Source organism: Scardinius erythrophthalmus (genome assembly GCF_964197995.2).
Source record: "Scardinius erythrophthalmus genome assembly, chromosome: 5".
NCBI classification, from domain to species: Eukaryota; Metazoa; Chordata; class Actinopteri; order Cypriniformes; family Leuciscidae; genus Scardinius; species Scardinius erythrophthalmus.
Window position 1 is genome coordinate 29,147,903 of NC_138225.1, and position 21,146 is coordinate 29,169,048.

At 37.8% G+C, this 21,146-nt stretch overlaps 1 protein-coding gene across 8 annotated transcripts in view; it reads right to left on the reverse strand.

Annotated features, from left to right (window-relative positions):
• The window catches only part of ncor1 (nuclear receptor corepressor 1), a 134,596-nt gene that overhangs the window by 80,339 nt on the left and 33,111 nt on the right, over positions 1–21,146 (reverse strand). For all 8 annotated transcript variants that reach the window (XM_081365538.1, XM_081365543.1, XM_081365541.1 and 5 more), the window contains exons 6-11: positions 20,305–20,418; positions 19,040–19,096; positions 18,890–18,942; positions 11,238–11,304; positions 3,332–3,504; positions 780–870 (exon numbers count right to left, since the gene is read on the reverse strand). In XM_081365538.1, coding sequence (XP_081221664.1) covers positions 780–870; positions 3,332–3,504; positions 11,238–11,304; positions 18,890–18,942; positions 19,040–19,096; positions 20,305–20,418 — 555 coding nt within the window. The remainder of the gene's footprint in view (positions 1–779; positions 871–3,331; positions 3,505–11,237; positions 11,305–18,889; positions 18,943–19,039; positions 19,097–20,304; positions 20,419–21,146) is intronic.

Sequence of the window (21,146 nt, forward strand, 5' to 3'; positions counted from 1 at the left end):
ACTGCTGCAGATTCATTTTGGCATCAATACACGGTCAGAACAGCTCAGAGAAAAACGTCACTGTTTGCCATCTCGTAATTATGACACGGCGTGAACGCAGCAAAAGCTTGTTGTTTTGGTTCAGGAGGAACTGTGAAAGGTGGCTGCTGTTTGTTTGCAATGCTCTGTGACTCTAGCAATGTGTCTACAACTCTGCATAGCCTAATGGAACGTGCTGATAACGTGATGTCTGTGCGAGCAGGGTGCGTGTAGGTATGCCTCAGGTTGACATGCAGGCAGGACATCCTATTATTGCATTCAGAACAATCTTTTGGTCCTGAGACTTCCACATAGATACATCTACTTTTTTATATTTAGACCACTTTAATTATTGATTGCTATCAGGATGTGAAAATACTTTCAACCACTTTCAATAACAAAAAATTAATGAAAAATAGTCTACCCTAGAATTAAACAGTAGATAATACAAAAATTGTGGTTGGTCTCTGTCCTATTTCATTTCCTCTGTTTCCTGTCTAAGTGGGAGGATCTTATCCAAAATAAGGTGCAAGTGAACCAGATTTTATGCTGCATAGTCTGGTTGTGTGATAATTCAGTGGCTTACAGGAAATAATAAAGTCTGATGTATGGGAAAAGGATGGGGTGTACGTTTACCTGCAACTCATCTGGGTGATGCTCTAAAACCCTTTCTGAACTTGGGGTAAAGCCCCAGTCATCTTTTCCATATGGATCAGAGTTTATTTTAGGTTATACATCAGATAGTTAAACTAGTAGTTTACCTCCTGCTCCGAGAGGCCGTCAATGATCTCGGATATCTCGTGTTCACTTCTTGCGATGGTGGCAGACAGGCCTGTCCCCCTCTGGCCCACCCTAAAGACGGGAAGGATGAAGCATGGTGAGAGAAAGCATTTCTCTGTTCCTGGCTTTGTTTCTGTACCATGTAAAGGCGCTTTCCCAAGCAAGCTACCAGACCAGAGTCCCACCCTGTTTCTTCTCCCACAAAAAGCCTTTGAAGCAGCGGTTACAGCTATTGGCAAGATTCCTCTGGGTCTATTCATGAGCTCTGGAGCTCTGAAGTTCTTTGGTTTAGAGACTGTTCCAGCAACAATAGCTACATACTCTGGCTTGTCTAAACAATCAAGACAGGCAAGCAGCATTCAGTAAAGTTGGATGGCTTAATCTGAATGAACGGAATTATAGACCCGCTTCCTGCTACCTTTATGAGGGGGAAAAAATATTTAGGGAAAGGCACAAATTGCCAAAACTAGGGATGCACGATCCTGTGCTTGTGTACTCGTACTCATTAAAATGCTCTGATACCAACAACTAAGACCATGCAGCGTGTACAGTACAGTGCTTGTGAGAAAGAAACACTGACAACAGAGCAAACAGAGAGCAGAATGTATATATCAGAGAAGGATCCCTATGAAGTAATGTATCCAATTAATAGAATGTTAAACAAATTAAATATTTCTGCCTATATAGCTGCTGTGCACTGCTAAGCAAACTAATTTGATTCATATTCCTCTGCCCAACATTTTTAAAAAATAAAAAAATGCAATGAAAATACAGGTTTCGGAACTAGGTAATACAAATTAAAGTATTAATATTGGACTAGTTCTGGAAAAAGTGGTATCGGTGCATCTCTAGCCAGAACTAACAAGTCTAACAACTAACAGATCTGACGTGGTCTTGACGGGGTTGAGAAGCAAGATTCTTATTCAGTGGATCTATTTTTTTTTTTTAACAATGGCTATAGCAAAATGATTTATGACATTAAATTCCACTAATGGTTCTCAAATGTGCATTTTTTTTTAAGAATAGGCATGCTTAAAGTCAAATAATTCCATGATGAGAGAAAGGCAAAAAACTAAAAATACTACATATGCACCAACAAATGCACACCATGCATCACCGCACAACGCAGAGTAATCAAGTTAACATGTTTACATGCGGGATGAAGCCAAGCTACAATCACATTATCTAGGTCTGTTAGTCTGACATTGCAAAAACTAGACTGGTACTGGGGGCAGGGCAGTATGACGATATTTATGTGGCAACGATACAGATTTTTCAGTATTGTGCATATAGGATTACAGAAACTAACTGAATGTGGTACACACACAAAACTGCTAAAACAGGCAATTAGGTCTTAAGTGAACATTTACAATTGGGAGAAAATCCAATGTGTGTCAGTTATATTATATTGGAGTACATTCAGGCTTAAAGTGACCTGTGTTAATAATAAAAAAATAATAATAATAATAAAAATAAATAAATTCACTCACTGCTTTCACTACTTTGACTGAATAACTTTTGTAGCTTTAATAAAAATCAATGAATATTTCATTCATACAGTAAAGACTATGTAGCGTTTTATTTAACATGATTATTTAATTTATGAGATTTTTTTTATTCTATTTTTAAAGAGACCTACAGTACCTGAAAAAACTGAAAGCACTGTTTATTTCATCTGCATCTTTCTTATACAGTATTTGTCTTTTGTTTGTTAATTTGTTCCTATTTTTAATAACAAAAATAATATAAAACTAACTATCGTGATTGTTGTTGTGAAATAAAATTGCTCATATGAAGAAATGAGATTCTGGTCTTATCACCCACCCTTAACTGGTACGATTTAAAGCTTTAGTCCAACTGAAATAAAACTGGAATAAAAACTGTAAGTAAATCAAACTAATTATTATAACTATTATAACTAATTACCCAAAAAGTCTTAAACCCATGAGTTATTAGTTTAAAATTGTCTAATGACTCACTCACTGACTGAATCAGTCAGAGCAGTTGTGGGCATACTGACTAAATCACTTGCCATTACCTCATTATTGACTTTTTGGTCATATCTAACAGTGTAATAAAGAATTGTTAACTTCAAAATCAGTCCATTCTTTAATTCTCATCCCTAGTCTTGTTTTGGTAAACAAGTCTAAGAAATCAATATTGCCAAATAGTCTTATCCACTATTAAACTGGAATATCTATAAACTGGCTACTTTGCTAAATACATTTTTGTTCTATCAGCAAAAACAACAGCGTCCGTGTCAAGGTCAATGGTATGTAAATGTTCTTCAGTTCTGCTTTAGTGGTGTTCCAGATTGAGTTCCCTGTAATTCAGGGAAGCCCTGCAACCTCTGTACGAGGAACGTACACAGCCTGACCTCTGACCCTAGCACCCACAGGATCCTCAATGCTGATTGGCCAACTGCTGAGTCAGGACAGAGCACAACTGTGTCAGGGAAAAGCAATAATGGTGAATGTGTGTGCATGACAGAGCGTTCACTGGGTCATCATGGAAGCTGGGGGGGCTGGCTAACCTCTGGAAGCGTTCCTGTTGCTCGCGCTGTTTGCGGATCTCAGGAAATTGCCTCTCGTAGTATTCGCGTGTACGGCTCTCTTTGGCTTTACGGCGTGGGTTGTTCTCCATCCGCTCAACTTTTTTCTCCCACTCAGTCATCAGCTCATCATACCGCTGGCAAATTTTCTGCTCCTAAGGAAACAACAGAAAAATATTTTGCGAAATAAAACTAAATCCTACATATTAAAAGGGGACCTATTATGCAAAATTCACTTTTACATTGTGTTTGAATATAAATGTGTGTCGGCGGTGTGTACACAACCACCCTACAATAGTAAAAATACACCCACTCCTTTTTTCAAATCCCCACAACTCATAAGCAGTGTCTCAGAATAAGCCGTTTTCAGTTTTTATGAAATGTGACGTCATATTGCTTAGGCCCCACCCACAACTGCTGACATACTCTGCCCTATTACCATAAACCCCGCCCTCAGTGAGCAGTACACAGTCCGCCATGTTTATCCCCTCGCCGGAGCAGAGTAAGAAATGTATTCTTATTAAAGCTACTGAAGTTATTCAAACAAGAGCAGTGAGTGATTTTCTGTTGTTGTTTGATTCATATAATAGCATATACAGTCCCTGACAAAAGTCTTGTCGCTTATCTATTTTGTAGAAACACCTGCTATTAACCTGACTTTTAATTAATCAATTGGTGTTAGAAATAGCTCATATGAAAAGCTAAAACCCTCCCAAATGATGTTTAATGCACTGAAATAAATTAGTTTCACTGAAAAAAGATTTATCATTTAATCAAGACAGAAAGGTCAAATTTTGGCAAGACAAAAGTTTTGTCGCCTATACAGAAATTGAACAAATTTACTGCAAATACAAAAATATGTCAGCAAATTAAGTACTGGCGCTTTGAGATCCAAATTTAATATCTTGTATGACTTCCATGAGCTTGAAGGACTGCATCCATGCGGTTTGGCAAGGATTCATACAATTTATTGATGAAGTCATCAGGAATAGGAAAGAAAGCAGTCTTGCATGCCTCCCAGAGTTCATCAATATTCTTTGGTTTCGTCTTCCATGCTTCCTCTTTCATCCTACCCCACATATGCTCAATGATATTCATGTCTGGTGACTGGGCTGGCCAATCCTGGAGCATCTTGATCTTCTTCGCCTTGAGGAACTTTGATGTGGAGATGGAAGTATGCAATGGAGCACCAACCTGCTGCAGAATTTGGCCTCTTTTATGGTTGGGAAAATAAGAGGTAGCTAAGATTTCTTGGTATTTCAGACTATTGATGTTGCCTTCCACCCTGCTGATCTCTCGCACACCCCCATACTGGATGTAACCCCAGACCATGATTTTTCCACCACCACACTTCACTGTTTTCTGGAATCTCAGATCCATGCGGGCTCCAGTAGGTCTCCTGCAATATTTGTGGCGACTGTGGTGTAATTCAACAGAAGATTCATCTGAAAAATCCACCTTCTGCCACTTTTCCAGCGTCCCTCATAGCAGGCTATGGGCCTTGGCAAATGCCACACGGTTTTTCAATTGTCTTTTGTTTAGTGCTGGCTTCTGGGCACTGATTCGACCATGGAGGCCATTTCGAGACAGAATCCGACAAACTGTTCTGGTTGACACAGGGACTTCAGATGACCAGGTCTTGTGGAGCTCTGCTGCAGTGGAAAATGGGTTGGCCTTGGATTTTCGAGGCAACAAACGGTCCTCTCGAGCAGTTGTCTTGCGGGGTCTGCCTGACCAAAAACGTCTCCAGTGTCTTCAAATGTTTTTTTTATCCTCTGTACTTGACGCTGAGACACATTGAAGGTGTCTGCCACATCAGCAGTGGATCTGGTCTTCAGCCTCTTGATAATCAAAACTTTAGTCTCAGGGTGAATCTTAGGCATGTTTGCAGAGGTCTAGTTGCAGTTGATGTGAAGGTCTAGTGTACTGGGGTTGTTTTTATACACACCTGAGACCTAATTGATCCATTATTAGTCACAGGCGAAGCTCATATGACAAGGCGACAACACTTATGTCTTTGCAAAAATTTACTCAAGGGGCTTTACCAAGCTGTGAATATTAGAATACTTTTTGACAGTTTCGTTTTGCACTGAAACATTATTACAAAAGCTGTTGGGATTAAAATGAGCCATTTCTTGTAAAACAATCTTGATTAGAAATATATTTCAGCGGCACTTCAGGTCAATTTGTACACAAGCGACAAGACTTTTGTCAGGGACTGTATAGCAGTAGGTACTTATATTACGCTACTTTCACAGATCTAATACACAAATGCGATTTCTTTACTTGCTGTTTTAACAGACAATGTATTCGACAGTTTAAGCGCAATAAGACGTGAAAGAGAACTTAGTTTAATACTCACGGGACGCGCTGTCTGATATCCAGCTTTCTGTGCACGTGCTACAGATGTGCGCGCTCAGAAAACCATATATCAGAAGTTTAGACTGATATGGCTTTAAAATGAATGCAGATAATAAACTTTCATGTTGAAAAACTGCAATGCCATATGAAAGTGACTGTGATAGAGATGATAATCAAAGCCAAAAAAGGGGTTTAATTTCTGGCAGAGTATCCAAGGCACAAGCTGTACAGGCTCCACTCTCTTCTGGAAAGTAGGGCGGGGAGCAGCAGCTCATTCACATTTAAAGATACCTGCACTAAAACAGCATGTTTTTTCTTCCACTCAAAAATGGCATTTACAAATTGATATGATAAATTATATGTGGGGTATTTTGGGCTGAAACCTCACAGACACATTCTGGGGACACCTGGGACTTATTACATCTTGTAAAAAGGAGCATAATAGGTCCCTTTTAATAATTTGATGCCAATCTTTCTAATCAACTCTTAAAGAGCAGCTTTACTAAACGCTTCACCTTTAAACGCTCTCCAAGATCATTCAATGTTCCCCCAGTATTATGTTTGATTTGTAGATAAAGGTCTATGGTTTTGCATAAAAGTACTCTATCTTGCTGGTGTTTATTACGGTTTCTAAATCATGTTACTTGCTATCGGGTGTCTGTTAAATGACAACACGGGAGTAGATTCACGCATTCACGCACACAGTAAATGAAATATAAAACTGTTACAAGAAAAGGCTTAATTAACTGTTGCATTGATATTATACACTACGCATCAACATCTCTTCCATTTGTGCTTTGAACTTTTCAATGCGAAATGCTGTGTGATATAAGTTTGATATAATTAAGAGAGTTCTTCTGTTCTTCAGAGGAACAGAACTGAAATCTGCACTGTTAATTCCATCCTATTAATTTATATCTTGTAATAACTTTGTATTCTCTGTAATGTTCTTGGTCTGCAGTGTCGCATATAAACCTGAAAGGACAGACAGAAAGAGACAAAGGAAGATACAGTGAGCCAAGGAGAGGGTAAGGGAGTGAGCAAGAACAAGATGTTCAACAAGAGGAGTCTCGATCAAGACCTGTGCAGAGAGACAAGTGCACTTGTGTCTATACTACAGTACACAGAACAAAAAAAGGTTTGTTTTACACGCTCTCTGAACAGTTAACGTTCCTCTTGGCTTTCGGCCATGTCACAATTCTGACTGTTCTTGGTCCAGCAGGCCTGACCGACCCAGTCTATTAACAAGTGATTGCACTGAACTACACCTTCCTGAGAAAAAAAGAAAAAAAAGAAAAAAAAAAAACGCACTCAAAATGCTTCCGTGCAGCTAGAGCAGCTTATTTTTGGACCTGGATTAAAAAAAAACATCACCATTCATCAGTCCTGAACTACAAAAGACAAAAAAAGAGAGGCAGAAAGACACAGACGTAGGGAAATGGCCAATCTTCATTAACCATGGGTGATCTTATGGCGCTTTTCCACTACATGGTACGGTTCGGCTCGGCTTGGTTCGGCATGGTACGGCTCGGCTCGCTTTGCTTTTCCATTGCGTGGTACAATTCGGCTCGGCTCGGCACAGTTCGACTATGCTCGGTTTGCTTTTCGACTGCAGTTTAGTACCGCTTCACAGTGGGTGGGGTTATAGACTGCTCATTAAAGTTGCTAAAAAATATATTTCCTGGTCACAATATCCAGCTCTCGCTGGATCCGCTCCTCAGCTACCAACGAGATGAACGTCTGCACCTCGTCTACTGAACAGTCACAGGCATGTGATTGGCTAAGGACAAAAAAGCAGGAAAATATACTAAGACTCCCCATCCCCCCGCCCCGCCGATCAAACTGGTGGCAGATCTATATGGATAGTAAAGCAGGACCCATAACAACTTATTTGAACAAAAAAATATATTTTAATTTATTTTACAGCTAGTTGTGCAACATGCTACTTTTTTTGTACAGTATGACAAATGGCAACTTATTTGGTGGATGTGCCGCAGTGGAAATCAAAGCCAAGTGTCTAATCCACGCCATCAACAGTGCGCCATCAACAATTTAAAATAATTGGTTTTCCATTTTTTAGCCTATACTTTAAATTATCATTTTTTTCTGTGATGCAAAGCTGAATTTTCAGGATCATTACTCCGGTCTATCACATGATCCTTTAGAAATCATTCTAATATGATGATTCATTATCAAAGTTGGAAACAGTTCTGCTGCTTAATATTTTTTAATAACCTGTGATACTTTTAGGATACTTTGATGAATAAAAAGTTATAAAATTAAAATAAAAATAAAAAGAAGAAGAATTAAAAAAAAATATATATAAATCTTTTGTAACAACAATATACACTACTGGTCAGTAATTTGGGTTCAGTCATTTTTTTCTTTCTTTTTGAAATAAATCAATACTTTTATTCAGCAAGGATGTGTTAAATTGATAAAAAGTGATAGTAAAGAAGATTTATATTATTAGAAAATATATTTTTTTATTTTGAATAAATGCAGTTCTTTTTAACCTTTTATTCATCAAATATTTTAGGCAGCAGAACTGTTTCCAACACTCATAATAAATCAGAATATTAGAATGATTTCTAAAGGATCATGTGATAGACCGGATGTCACATGCTGAAGACTGGAGTAATGATCCTGAAAATTCAGCTTTGCTTTTCAGAAATAAAATATAATTTAAAGTACAATAAATTGAAAACCAATTATTTTAAATTGTAATAATATATCACAATATTAAAAAAAAATCTGTATTTTTGATCAAATAAATGCAGGCTTGATGAGCAGAAGAAACTTCTTTCAAAAACATTAAAAATAGTAATGTTTCCAAACTTTTGGCCTGCACTGTATTCCCCCCAAAACTGCACAACTGTAGGGTAAAACATTAATAAAAAAGTGATAATAAAAAATGCGTCTTAAAACTGACATGATTGTAACAAAATCACACAGTCTGGAGAACTCAGAACAACTGCTAACAGTTGCAGCTAAGTTTAAGGTAAAAATAACTGCCATGAAATTATAGTATCTTACTCCTATGCAATTAGATAAACTGTTCATTCACTACATCACTTTACCTCTGTCTTTATCCCCTTTTATCCTCTTCTCTTCTTTTTGGCACTGTATCTATCGCAGACTATAATGCTGATTTATAATGTGTCATGTAAATTCGGCCATCCTACACAATCAGGAAACTTTCACCGCGTCTAGAACTTTTACTGTCTATGGTCTAGAACTGGCGCGAGCTGCCAGGCCCGTTTCTACGAGCCTGTGTGTTAAGCGCCCTCAAAAAAAGCAGTGCTGTCTACATTGGATGCGGCGTCGCGCACACTACACAACAAATTACCAACAACTGATCGCGCGCGCGCTCTGTTTCTGACGCACTTCAAGCACTCGCTGGGCGGGGAAAGATTGCATCTCTCTGCCATCTGTAACCATGTTGACGTGCCGCCCGGTGTGGCCGCGATTCGCGGCGATTGTGGTTCCGTCCCGGGTTACCATGGTGACGGCTGTGAGATTACCCCCCCGCCCCCATTTTTTTTTTTTAAAGGGGGGGTGAAATGCTCATTTTCACTCAATCTCCTGTTAATCTTGAGTACCTATAGAGTAATATTGCATCCTTCATATCTCCAAAAAGTCTTTTGTTTTATTATATTTTTAATTGAAAGATTGGCTGTACCGAGTCTTTCCGGAAAAAAACGAGCGGCTGGGGGCGGGCCGTGTGGGCGAAGCTTAGCTGTGCTTACCCGCCTAGCTAACAACACACAGAGACATTTGTTCAACAGTTTTACTCACCGTTCCAACGCACGACCGCGAACCTTTATCATTGTGACTGCTCGATCCTTAAGCATTAGACGATCTGCAAATCCGTCGATCTGGGCTTTGTTTATAAAACAATCATCATCGAAATGCAGGGAACAACAGTCTTACACAACTCCGTTTATGCTCAGGAAAACAAACTCCATCCACGGGTTCCTTAACGCCGGGTTCTTTGGGAATCTGTGCAGGGTTGTCTTGCCCTGGCAACCAAAAACACACTTCTTTGGTGACATTGACTTCCCAAAAGCCGGGCAGGGCGCTTTGATGGCGAACTGCTTTCACTCTCTTGCTCTGTTTTACGAGTGCGCGCGCGCCCGCGATCTTACCGGAGAAGTGCCCTTAGGACCCATATAAGGAAATTCCGCCCTCTCTCACGTCAGACAGAGCCATACTCGAAAAAAACTTTCCGAAACTTGTGACAAACCGGAAGGACAATTTTTGGAACAAAAATACTCCTTCAAACGTACAACTTAACTTTTGAAACTTTGACCATGTTTAGCATGGGAATCCAACTCTTTAACAGTGTAAAAAACTCAGTATGCATGAAACAGTAATTCACCCCCCCTTTAACAGATCTGCATGATTCACGTAGGTCACATTTTCAGGTCGGAAAATCCGGAATTCCGGATTAATCCGGAAAAATCACATCCCTTAAGTCACCACGATTCAGCCAATTCTTTTTTCAAGTTTATTTCTTTTTTTCAAGCAAGTTGTTTAATAAAAATTGTGTGAAAAAAAAATACTGCAGTGGCTGTTGCTGACTATTTAAATCTAGCGGGTTTGGTGTCTCGTGCTGCAAATCCAATGACGCTGTTAGTGACGATTCTCTCTGACCAATCAGTGATCTGAAGTGTTTTCATGTCACACTTTAGTATCGGTACGATAAGCTTGGAACCTCAACAGAGGTGGTACCATTTAAAGCGAGCCGTACCATGCAGCGGAAAAGCGCCATTAGAGAGGTCTTAATCAGAAGAAATGTAATGTTTGATATGCAGTTATGTAGAGCATAATTTAGAGCAAATGAGATTTGGGTTGGGCTACCCTACACAAAGCCACACAAAAAGTTAATGTCAAAATGTTTTTAAATCTTGTTGCTGTATTGTGTCATGTGGTAAGGACACAGAGTTAGAGGCATCACAACTGTTTCGAAGAGACATGAAATAACCTCTAACCTGAGTTCAGACACACAAGACAAACTATAAATCATAAGTAAAAGTTGACTGATATGCAAATGAGGGCATGTCAAATAAGGTATAGAGGTCAACATGAAACTACTTTCAGCAAATGAAATGACTGATCATTATTCCCACAACACATCATATTATCTGTTGTTTATTTGTCTTTTTATTCAGTCATAAACTAACATCTCTGTTTAGCCCTATAATGATTTGCCCCACACATCCACTAATTAACTTATCTACCTGTAAACAAAAACTAAATGTGTGATTGCCAAGCGAACAGTGCCATTTCTATCACATGTGAAAGCAGATTGTGTTTGTGCAAATAAAGGCCATAGTCTGTAAAGACATTAACATAAAACTGTGTGAAAACAGGCCTGCAGGATTGTGTACTTAATCCATTCTTGATTTACCACAAAATAGTTCTAGTTTCTCTGTAACTTCAGTCACCCCTCCTGATGGAGGAGCACTTACACTCTCTCAAACAACTTTCATTCTCTGCCACTGCACAAGAGAGAGACACTTACCCTCTGTTTGCGTGCATGGTTCCTCCTCTTGAAAAACAGGATCAGCTTTTTTCTCATTATCTGATTCCTGCAGAAAAAAAACAAAAAACAATTTGTTTTTACATTCCCTCTCATAGAAGGAGCGAACAATGCAGACTGAACAAGATCTCTCTGCTGATACATAACCTGCCCACAGACAACATCACAGCTTCTCTTATGAGTCCTCCAACTTTATCAGAACAGCTGAATCCCTCTCTACTTTCAAAAAAATGCCTCAAGACACAATTCTTCCATGAGCACTTGACTTTTAGGCCCTCTTTACACCAGGTATTAAGATGCGTTTTGGTTGATCAGATCACAAGTATACGAAGATGACACGTTACCGTTTACACCTTGTGTTTTAATCCATCTCTTTTGCCCACTTTTGTCCTGATTTCTTCGAGGGGAGGATATATGGGTGAGTAAATATATTGGCTTTTTCAGATCTTTCGATCTAATGGACGAAAAAAGCTCACGCAATTTACAAATGAACGCAACCAAAAACAACGGAAAAACATACAGAGAGTATTAGCATTCGTTTCTGCTCTGATAGCCGCAGGAACACATTGAAAGCGATGAGTGAGAGTATGTTTTCATCTTCAAACTGAACTTGGGTCTTCAGTTTAAATCCTGTCTGGCTAGCGCGTTTCCCATAATGTTTACGCATTAGGTCAGTAGGAGGAGAGCAGGTGGTCTTTTGTGGCTGTGCATTTGACCACACGAGCATCTACACTATGAAAGCAATCTGGTCGAATGCGTTTCCGACTACCTCTGGAAGTGGTCGAAAGTGGACAATCTCAAAACGTTTTAGATCAAGTCATCCACTTGTGATCCGAACTTAATATCAGGCGTAAACAGGACCGTAGTGCGTTTGCTTTCTTACTCTTTAAAAACCCTCTCTTACTCTCTTCCTTTTGTCTCATCTTCATCTTCAGCTTTCTCTGGCACTTCTCCTCTGTCTTTCATGAGTCGCTTTTGTTGTTTTGGATAAAAGCACCTTAAAAAATGTGTTAAAATGTTAATGACATTTACTCCTAGTTTGATAACATATTATAACATCCAAATTAATTTAAGGGCATCAACGTGTTTATTTGTTCACGTTTATCTGCATTACTGTGCAAAAGCTTGTGATCAGTCTCATTTATTTGCATTTATTTGAATAAAAATACAGAAAAATTTTTTGTCAAAATATTGTGTTATTTCAGATATTTCAGTTTAAAATATCGGTTTTCTATTTTGATATATTTTAAAAATGTAATGTATTCCTGTGATGGCAAAGCTGAATTTTCAGCATCATTACTGTCACATGATCCTTCATTAATCATTCTAATATGCTGATTAGGTGCTCAAGAAACATTTCTTATTATTATCAATGCTGAAATTGGTTGTGCTGTTTTTGGAAATTGTAATTAATTTTTTCAGGATTTTATGAAGAATAGGAATGTTAAAAAAAACAGCATTTATTATAGAAATCTGTCTGAGCCAACTGGACGCAACACATAGACAGACTCACCGACTGACCCTGACCTGTGTACATACATGCAACAGTTTCAATTTAACTCACCAACACAGACCAGTGATAACCACACAAGTAGAGACAGAAAGACACACACACACACACACACACACACACACACACACACACACACACACACACACACACACACACACACACACACACACACACACACACACACACACACACACACACACACACACACACACACACACACACACACACACACACACACACACACACACACACACAGGGGCAAGTATCAGACTGATCCTTCTGTGTGTGTCTGCTACAGGGAAATCAGGAGAGACCATTATTTTGTCCATATTAAGGCTTGCATGACTACTTATGTTTACAAACCAACATTGTTTACATCATGTAAGTGACCAGGTCTGTCAAAATGGCTGAAAAACTAAATTCTAATCTTTTACTTAAATATTACTAATATTTGAATTATATTCCAATTTAAAATGCATAATTTCATTTAGGGGAAAAAAGCTTTTAGCTCGTCTCTTTTAAAGTGGTGGTATAATGCCCTTTTCACAAGATGTAAAATAAGTCTTTGATGTCCCCAGAGTGTGTATGTGAAGTTTTAGCTCAAAATACCCCACAGATATTTTCATATAGCATGTTAAAATGTCAAAAACGCACCGTTTTGTGTCTGTTCCTTTAAATGCAAATGAGCTGCTGCTCGAGGCACAGAGGGCGGAGCTTCAACAGCTTGCACTCACACACACACATGCACTGAAAATTTCTAAAATTTTTAGCTTTATGTTCAAACCGGATTCAGACAATGATGGAGAGACTCAAGAAGAAGTGACAACATGTAGAATGCAACAGGACATTTCTGAATTGTTTATGTAGCTGATGTGTAGTTATCTTCTAGTCACTGATTAGCATATTCTGTCTTGATAATCTATAAATCGTGTTCAGGGGGCGGGGTTTATGTAAATTCTAGGGTTGGTGATGTCACTAACCCTGGAGGAATGTCATGTAGTCCCTACCAGCCGTTTGTTGTAGTCCTTAAAAAGCAATTTCTTTAAAAGAAAATCTCTCTTTGCTTTGAACTTTGCAGATGTTGTTTATGCTCAAAATATTGGTAAAAAAAAAAAAAAAAAACATTTTCGTAAACTGAAATAAAATTAAAACTTCATAATAAATGAAAAGCTAAAACTAAACGAAACTAACAACAGTAACTGAAAAACTAACTGAAATAAAATAATAATTAGCAAAAATAAATAATTGCTTTCGTAATTAATAAGCTCTTTATTGTGGCGAAAAATCTGACCAGTGGCTTTTGAAAATGTCTGTATATGGCGCTTCACACACGTGAAGTTAGCTGAAGTGATTAACCGCTCTCCTGTGAAGCGCAGAATGCTGTTTCATGCGCGAGACGCCAAGATGCGGGTGCAACAGCAAAACAAGTCCGTCAAGCACAAAAAAACTTTAATGTACTACTACTGTATGTTAGAGATGTCATATTTTCAAGAAAGTTGACAGGCTGAGAGGTGCTGTTATTGTCTTTGTTTTTACAAAACATTTACTGATAATAATATTATACATGTGGAGACATTTCCCCACAATGTAGGGAATACTACGAACAAACACACACACACACACACACACACACACACACACACACACACACACACACACACACACACACACACACACACACACTTATTTGATCTCAAACCATTATTTTATTTTTATTTTTATTATTAAAGGAGAACTCCGGTCAATTTTAACATTGAGCTCATTTTATTGTACATTTGGAGTGCTGTCAATACAGAGAACAACGACAAAAATCGGTGTTGCCTACACCGAGTTATTCTATTTTTAAAATTTGCACCCTGTTGACTTCAATAGGGCAAGTACTAAACCTGCTTTTAGGCTCTTAACATCCTTGATGTGTCATTACAAGTGCACAGAAAATGTGAGTGATTCCTTCGGAGTGAACACGAGTGGATCTGACTGCAGTAGATGTGAAAGATATGTATAAAAATGATGTTATTTAAGCCAGCGCAAATACCTGTTTACACCCTGATTTTCGGTTGAAGTCCAAAGTAGTCGATTGCCGAGTTCACGCGCGTGATCATAGGTAACTAAACCTATGCGCGTGAACTCGGCAATCGATTACTTTGGACTTCAACCGAAAACAGGATGTAAACAGGTATTTGCGCTGGCTTAAATAACATCATTTTTATACATATCTTTCACATCTACTGCAGTCAGATCCACTCGTGTTCACTCCGAAGGAATCACTCACATTTTCTGTGCACTTGTAATGACACATCAAGGATGTTAAGAGGCTAAAAGCAGGTTTAGTACTTGCCCTATTGAAGTCAACAGGGTGCAAATTTTAAAAATAGAATAACTCGGTGTAGGCAACACCGATTTTTGTCGTTGTTCTTTGTATTGACAGCACTCCAAATGTACAAAAAAATGAGCTCAATGTTAAAATTGACCGGAGTTCTCCTTTAAGATGTCTGCACAAGAGTTAACTGTAATCTGTGGAAACATTAAACTTTGCTGAAATTAAACTTGCTTTGGTCTACACTGGAAGTGTCTCTGTTTGCTCTGCCAAACTATAATTACTAAAACTGAAACTAAATAGAAATGTGTTAAAATAAAAACGAAACTAAAACTAACAAAACTAATAATGAATTAACTAAAACTAAACTGAAATTTAAAAGCAAAATTGAAAACGATATTAAAATAAAAAATGCAAAACTATAACCTTGGTGTGAACGACTTGATTACAGTTTTGAGGCAACCAATATCTTCTCAGCATTGAGCTTCTCGATTTCTGCAATGTTTTGAATGACCAACACAGCAGGTTCAACTGGATAGGCTAAAAAAACATTAAAATGCAACAACGACTCTTATCGTATCTCGTGCGCCACTGATTAAGTAGCCTGACGCACACCTAAAATGTGAATGCCCCGTTTTTGCATTCGAATGTGAAGATTTATTTTAAATTCAACGAATATTCGAAATTAGAATTTTAATTTGACAGCCCTACAAAATAATTCTGGCTTGTGTTCGAAACTCCAAGGGAAACTCCAAAGGTAGTGATGTGCATATATACTGTCTCGGACTAGGGGTGCCACGATATACCAGTATTGACGACAGCCATGATATAAAAAAAATAATCAATACTGATATAGTGTTAATAATACATATAATAATATCGTAAATTATCCATCTCTTATTTTGATTGTAATTTATTGGCCAAAAAGCACTAAATAAACATTTGACCGATAGTATTATTTACTAGTAGTATTTAATACTAGATAGTATTATTAATTTATTCAGTAAAAAGCTCTATAAAGCTCATAGATCACTTATAATTTTCCACAGCTCATATTGTCTGGAATTTTTTGTCTACTGAAATTGTTTGGAAAGATATTTTTGCAGTGTTTCGTGTGCAGAACAATTCAAAAACACATTAAATAGCAGTACAACCCACTGAAGAGATGTATGTCCATCCCTCACAGCCTCACATTCCCGGTAAATATTCAAAGATGGCGCTGCTGTGAATAAGGTCTATAGATAACATAATATCATTGTATGTATTTGTATTGTATACATTGTATGTATTTGTATATCATTGTATGTACCATGTATTTGCACAGCGAACATCTAATATTGTGACCAACCAGAACAAGTATGTATACACTAGATTTCTGAGCCAATAAATCATTTTTGGCCTATAACTGATTTAAAAATAACTATTTTGTCTAAATTAATTAAAAATTAAAGACTACATTTAAGGGCGTAATCAAATTAGTGATTTTAAGGATGGAACTTAAACAAGGGCAAAGGATTACTGCATGAAAAAACTTCTACTTCTAATAATGGCTAAAAACCAAACATGGTACTACCAATATATTGCGCATCCATAGGAAGAAAAAACAAAAAAAACAAGGACAACTGAAGCCAGGCCTAAATTTGAACTAATCATCTAGTCTGTGCAATCCCTTTCCTACACATCTGACTGGTCATGTCAAAGTCACCATCAGCATTATTTACTGTGAGCTAACATAGTGCTGGGCGGTATCGCGGTTCATACCAAATACCAGTGTTTATTTTTGTTATGATATTCATTTTTAATATACCGCAATACCGGTGTATGTCGCTTTATGTCGATCGGAACGGGGTGCGACACTGTTTGAGAGGGGTCCCTTTTCACTGTTGCACTGTGGTGAGGGCACCACTGTATGTGTTACTAAGCATGACGGTGAAGATGGATAGGTTAAACCAGGGCTATTCAATTGGCGGCCCGCGGGCCACATGCGGCCCGCCAATCATCTCCATGCGGCCCGACGGCACCAACCTCCCTCCTCCTCTTTTCGCTCCGATTGACCTGAGAAACGTTTTACGTGTGAATATTTCAGCAGTTATTTATTATGTGTCCCGAATTTATGTCGACTGAACCAGCGATAGGCTACCAATCATTCGTGAATGAATCATTCTTTTGGTTCGATTCTTTCTAAACGCGCTTGCATAACGGTCTAAAACTATTCGGATTCATTCGGACCGCTCCGTCACTGAATCATCTGAAGCGGTTTCTCGTTCAGTTCAGTTACAACAAATAGCAATGTTTCCAGTTGTTTCAGTTGTTTAAACACGGCCCAGCGCGGAGTTGCGTTTACTCCCGGTCCCAGACACTATGTTAAACAGCGTGTTCGACAACCAGTGGAAGCGTTTCAGTTCGACAGAAACATTTCTGTTACAAACCACAAATCACTCGATGATTTAATTAGTATTAAATCGGATGAAACAGCCTCAACATTCCCAACAAGACTGATGAGGAAAGCAGGAGAAACATTGTGGCATGAACAAAATTAGAAGACTTTAAATCCCCTAATCACCCTTACAAACATTTACCACATTTACTGTAGTAATTTACCATGGTTGGGCAGAAATGTGCAATATTTATATTGAATACTATGTAGTAATAAATAAATATAGTAAATATATACTATAATATTATATAGTATAATAGTAAATATAGTGATTTATATTGCATTAGTTTTATTAGGTGGGTAGAGGAATATATATTTAATGCTTGTTATGAAATTATGTCAGTTTCTTTGTAAAGGTGCGTATAGTTTTTAACTTGTGTTTAGGCATTTTTTATACAGTGGGAGCCTGTGGTTAACAAGTCTCACTGTCAGAATATTTTCATTTAAGCATAACTACTATAAATAAAATAATTATTATTTCTCACCAACAGCTATAAGTTTGTATAAATAATTTATTTGTTCCATGGAAAATAGTTGTACACAGCTGTAAATTATCAAGTTTTTATTTATTATGGTTTTATATATTTGCATACTGTTGGGTACCACATTTCCAAGTAAATACCACACGTCTTTAGGGTTACTTTAACTTATTTATTGAAACTGTTAGGTTTCAATAAATAAGATAAACCAACCCACCGGCCCACCTCAACTTTTCGATTTGATAATGCGGCCCTCGAATGAAACTAATTGAATAGCCCTGGGTTAAACTATAATTGATAGCTGCCAAATTAAATTAGTGTTTCCCATACATTGGTTCACAATTTCAACACAGCCATTTGGAAAATCTATTTGTGGTTGGCATTGACACCGTTGAATAAACATGAGCACTGCACGTTTCAAAATCAAAACGCGGCGCGGGTGTTTTTATATGAATGTATCTGAAGTGAACTGACGGTCTTTAGGAAAGTTTTGATGTTATTTCAATTTAATCTTTCTTTATGTTTCCTGATAAAGTAGTGTTTATGAGTGCTGCGCTGCTTTGTGTACAGCCGTTACCGGGGAAACCGCTATTTCTCCCACTCCTAAAGCGCCTCCTGCTGGCACCTCTTTGTAAACAACCTTGCAAACCTGTATAATACTAGTGTGGATTTTTTTTTTCTACAATATTCACTCATAAAATAGGGCATTCTAAGTCAATCTACTGCAGTATTTCCTCTCTCAATCAGTAGAAAACGTGGTTAACACCCAGTCATGCTTGAAAAAAATAATAATACAGTGAAACCGGAATCGTTTTTAAAAATATCGTGAAATGGATTTTTGGTCATACCGCACTAAGTGCCCTAAGCTAACAAAGAGCGGATACTCACGTCTTAATGTTGTCATGGTAGACTTTAGTATCAGAGGGCTGGTTGTACAGAGGCTGTGGAGAGACAGGAAATGATGCAGATTAGCAAGATGAACACACACACGTAATCTATTGCATCAGAAAAATTGCATTAATTTCTCAAAGTACTCACCAGCTCCACTTTAGGCCCCAACCTTTCCAGTATCTTATGGGCTTCTTCAGCCTTTTTCTGTGACACAACAGAGAGAGAATGTTGGTAAAAGAGACAGACGTATGTCCCTGTGGTTAGATAGTCTGCCTGCTGACTCACCACACTAAACGAAAAAACTGTGCTCTCATTTGTTGACTGCCAGCTTTGATAGAGACAGAATGTGTGAAACTGTGCACGTTTCAACAGCAGAAACAAGCACACAAATAATTTATCACTCGTTTCTCCTCCAGGGTGAAAGGGAGTAAAAATAAACATGTCAAAAATCACCATTTCCTGAGCTCCAATGTTCTGTCTGGGAAACGCCTCTATTACACAATTCCACAATTCATTACACCCAAATCTACAATCTGTTTTTGTAACAGTTGCAAGCATCTACTAAGTACATGGGTTGTCCGTGTGTAAAATTGCCTCTATCATGGAATCAGAAAGTTCAGAGATGTTCCAAGACCAGATGCGGTGCAGTAGTTTTGCCTCACTTCCTTCATCTGTACTTCTTTCTCTCTCACCATCTTTACCTCCAAGTCTTAAATCATCTGTTCCAGATCAGTTACTGTGCTCAGCTACCTTTCCTTCCAAAACAGGCAATCAAGAACCTCCACGTGCACATAATCACTAAATGTAGGTGTCCAATGCAGTGCAAATGCAGACATAGACAATTTGAATTTTAAAGGGATCAAATAATAAACAAAGGGAAATTACAATAACGAGTCATCACTATGGCCAGTTGCATAAATATAGCCGCTAAGTAAGGACTGTCTTAAGAACTAGTCTGACCAAGTCTGACTAATTTGATTCCAAAAAGACTGATTAGCCCCATCTACCTTTTTATGTGACTGACTTAAAAAAAAAATTATCTTGAAGAAAAAAATTAGATGCCTAACTAAGGTTAGTCTAAGCAGTTTTATGCAGACGTCAATAAACAGGCAGAAACACAAAAACCTTTCAGTATATCGACCATATTCAAGTTTTTATGAAGATTATGCAAGACCTTCACTGTTCATACTTTGTGTTTTATTTAGAGTCATATGCTCTTAGATTATACACATTACACTGAAAACAAAATGTAAAAAATTGAAAAAAAGACCTGTGAAAGTATGTGCTCACTATTTAAGTACACTCTAACAACACTTAAACACATGATCTGTAAAGAGCACAATCTGCTAGGTTTCTTTGTGTGTGAGAGAGAGAGAGCAGGAGAAAGAAATCATGTATAAATGTGTTCATACCCGGTTCTCATCATAAATGATCTGGACAATGCTGCGATGTTTGTGCTCCACAGGGGGCGGCGTCACTGGCTTTTCTGGCTCTACTGGCTTTGCTGCCTCATCCTCCAGTTGTTGCTAAGAGACAACAAACACGACAATATATCTTAACACTGAAGCCTAAAACAAGTATATATATATATATATATATATATATATATATATATATATTTAAAATGTCTAAAGGTCTCTATTCCATGGCTCAACTTCTTTAATGCAAGTTATTGCTTAGAAAAGTACTTTTCCAGAATTGAGTCCAATTATCACCATTAACTAGTTGCTTATTAGCATGCATATTAATAGGATATTGACTGTTTCTTAGTACTTATAAAGCCCATATTAATACCTTATTCTGCATGAATATATTCTACATCCCTTAATCCTGCCAATACCTAAACTTAACAACTAACTTACTACCTATTAATAAGCAGTAATTAGGAGTTTATTGAGGCAGAAGTCATAGTTAATAGTTAGTTAATGGTGAGAATTGGACCCTAATCTAAAGTGTGACCGAAAAGTAACAACAAACCTCTGTTTTAGCACACAAATTGAAGCATCATTTATGTCTGTAGAACAAATGGTGTGGGACGAGTTACACTGCAAAGTTAAATACCTAAGTATGCACAATAATAATAATAATAAAAATAATAATAGTAGTGATACTTGCCTCAGCAAGCACCACTAATCAGAGGGATGCATGCCAACAACAGACAAAACTTTCTCAAAGATGTGCAGAGGTGTAATATTGCATTCATACACATCCTCAACATATTTCCCCTGTGACTTATCTTCTGAAACTTTTTTGC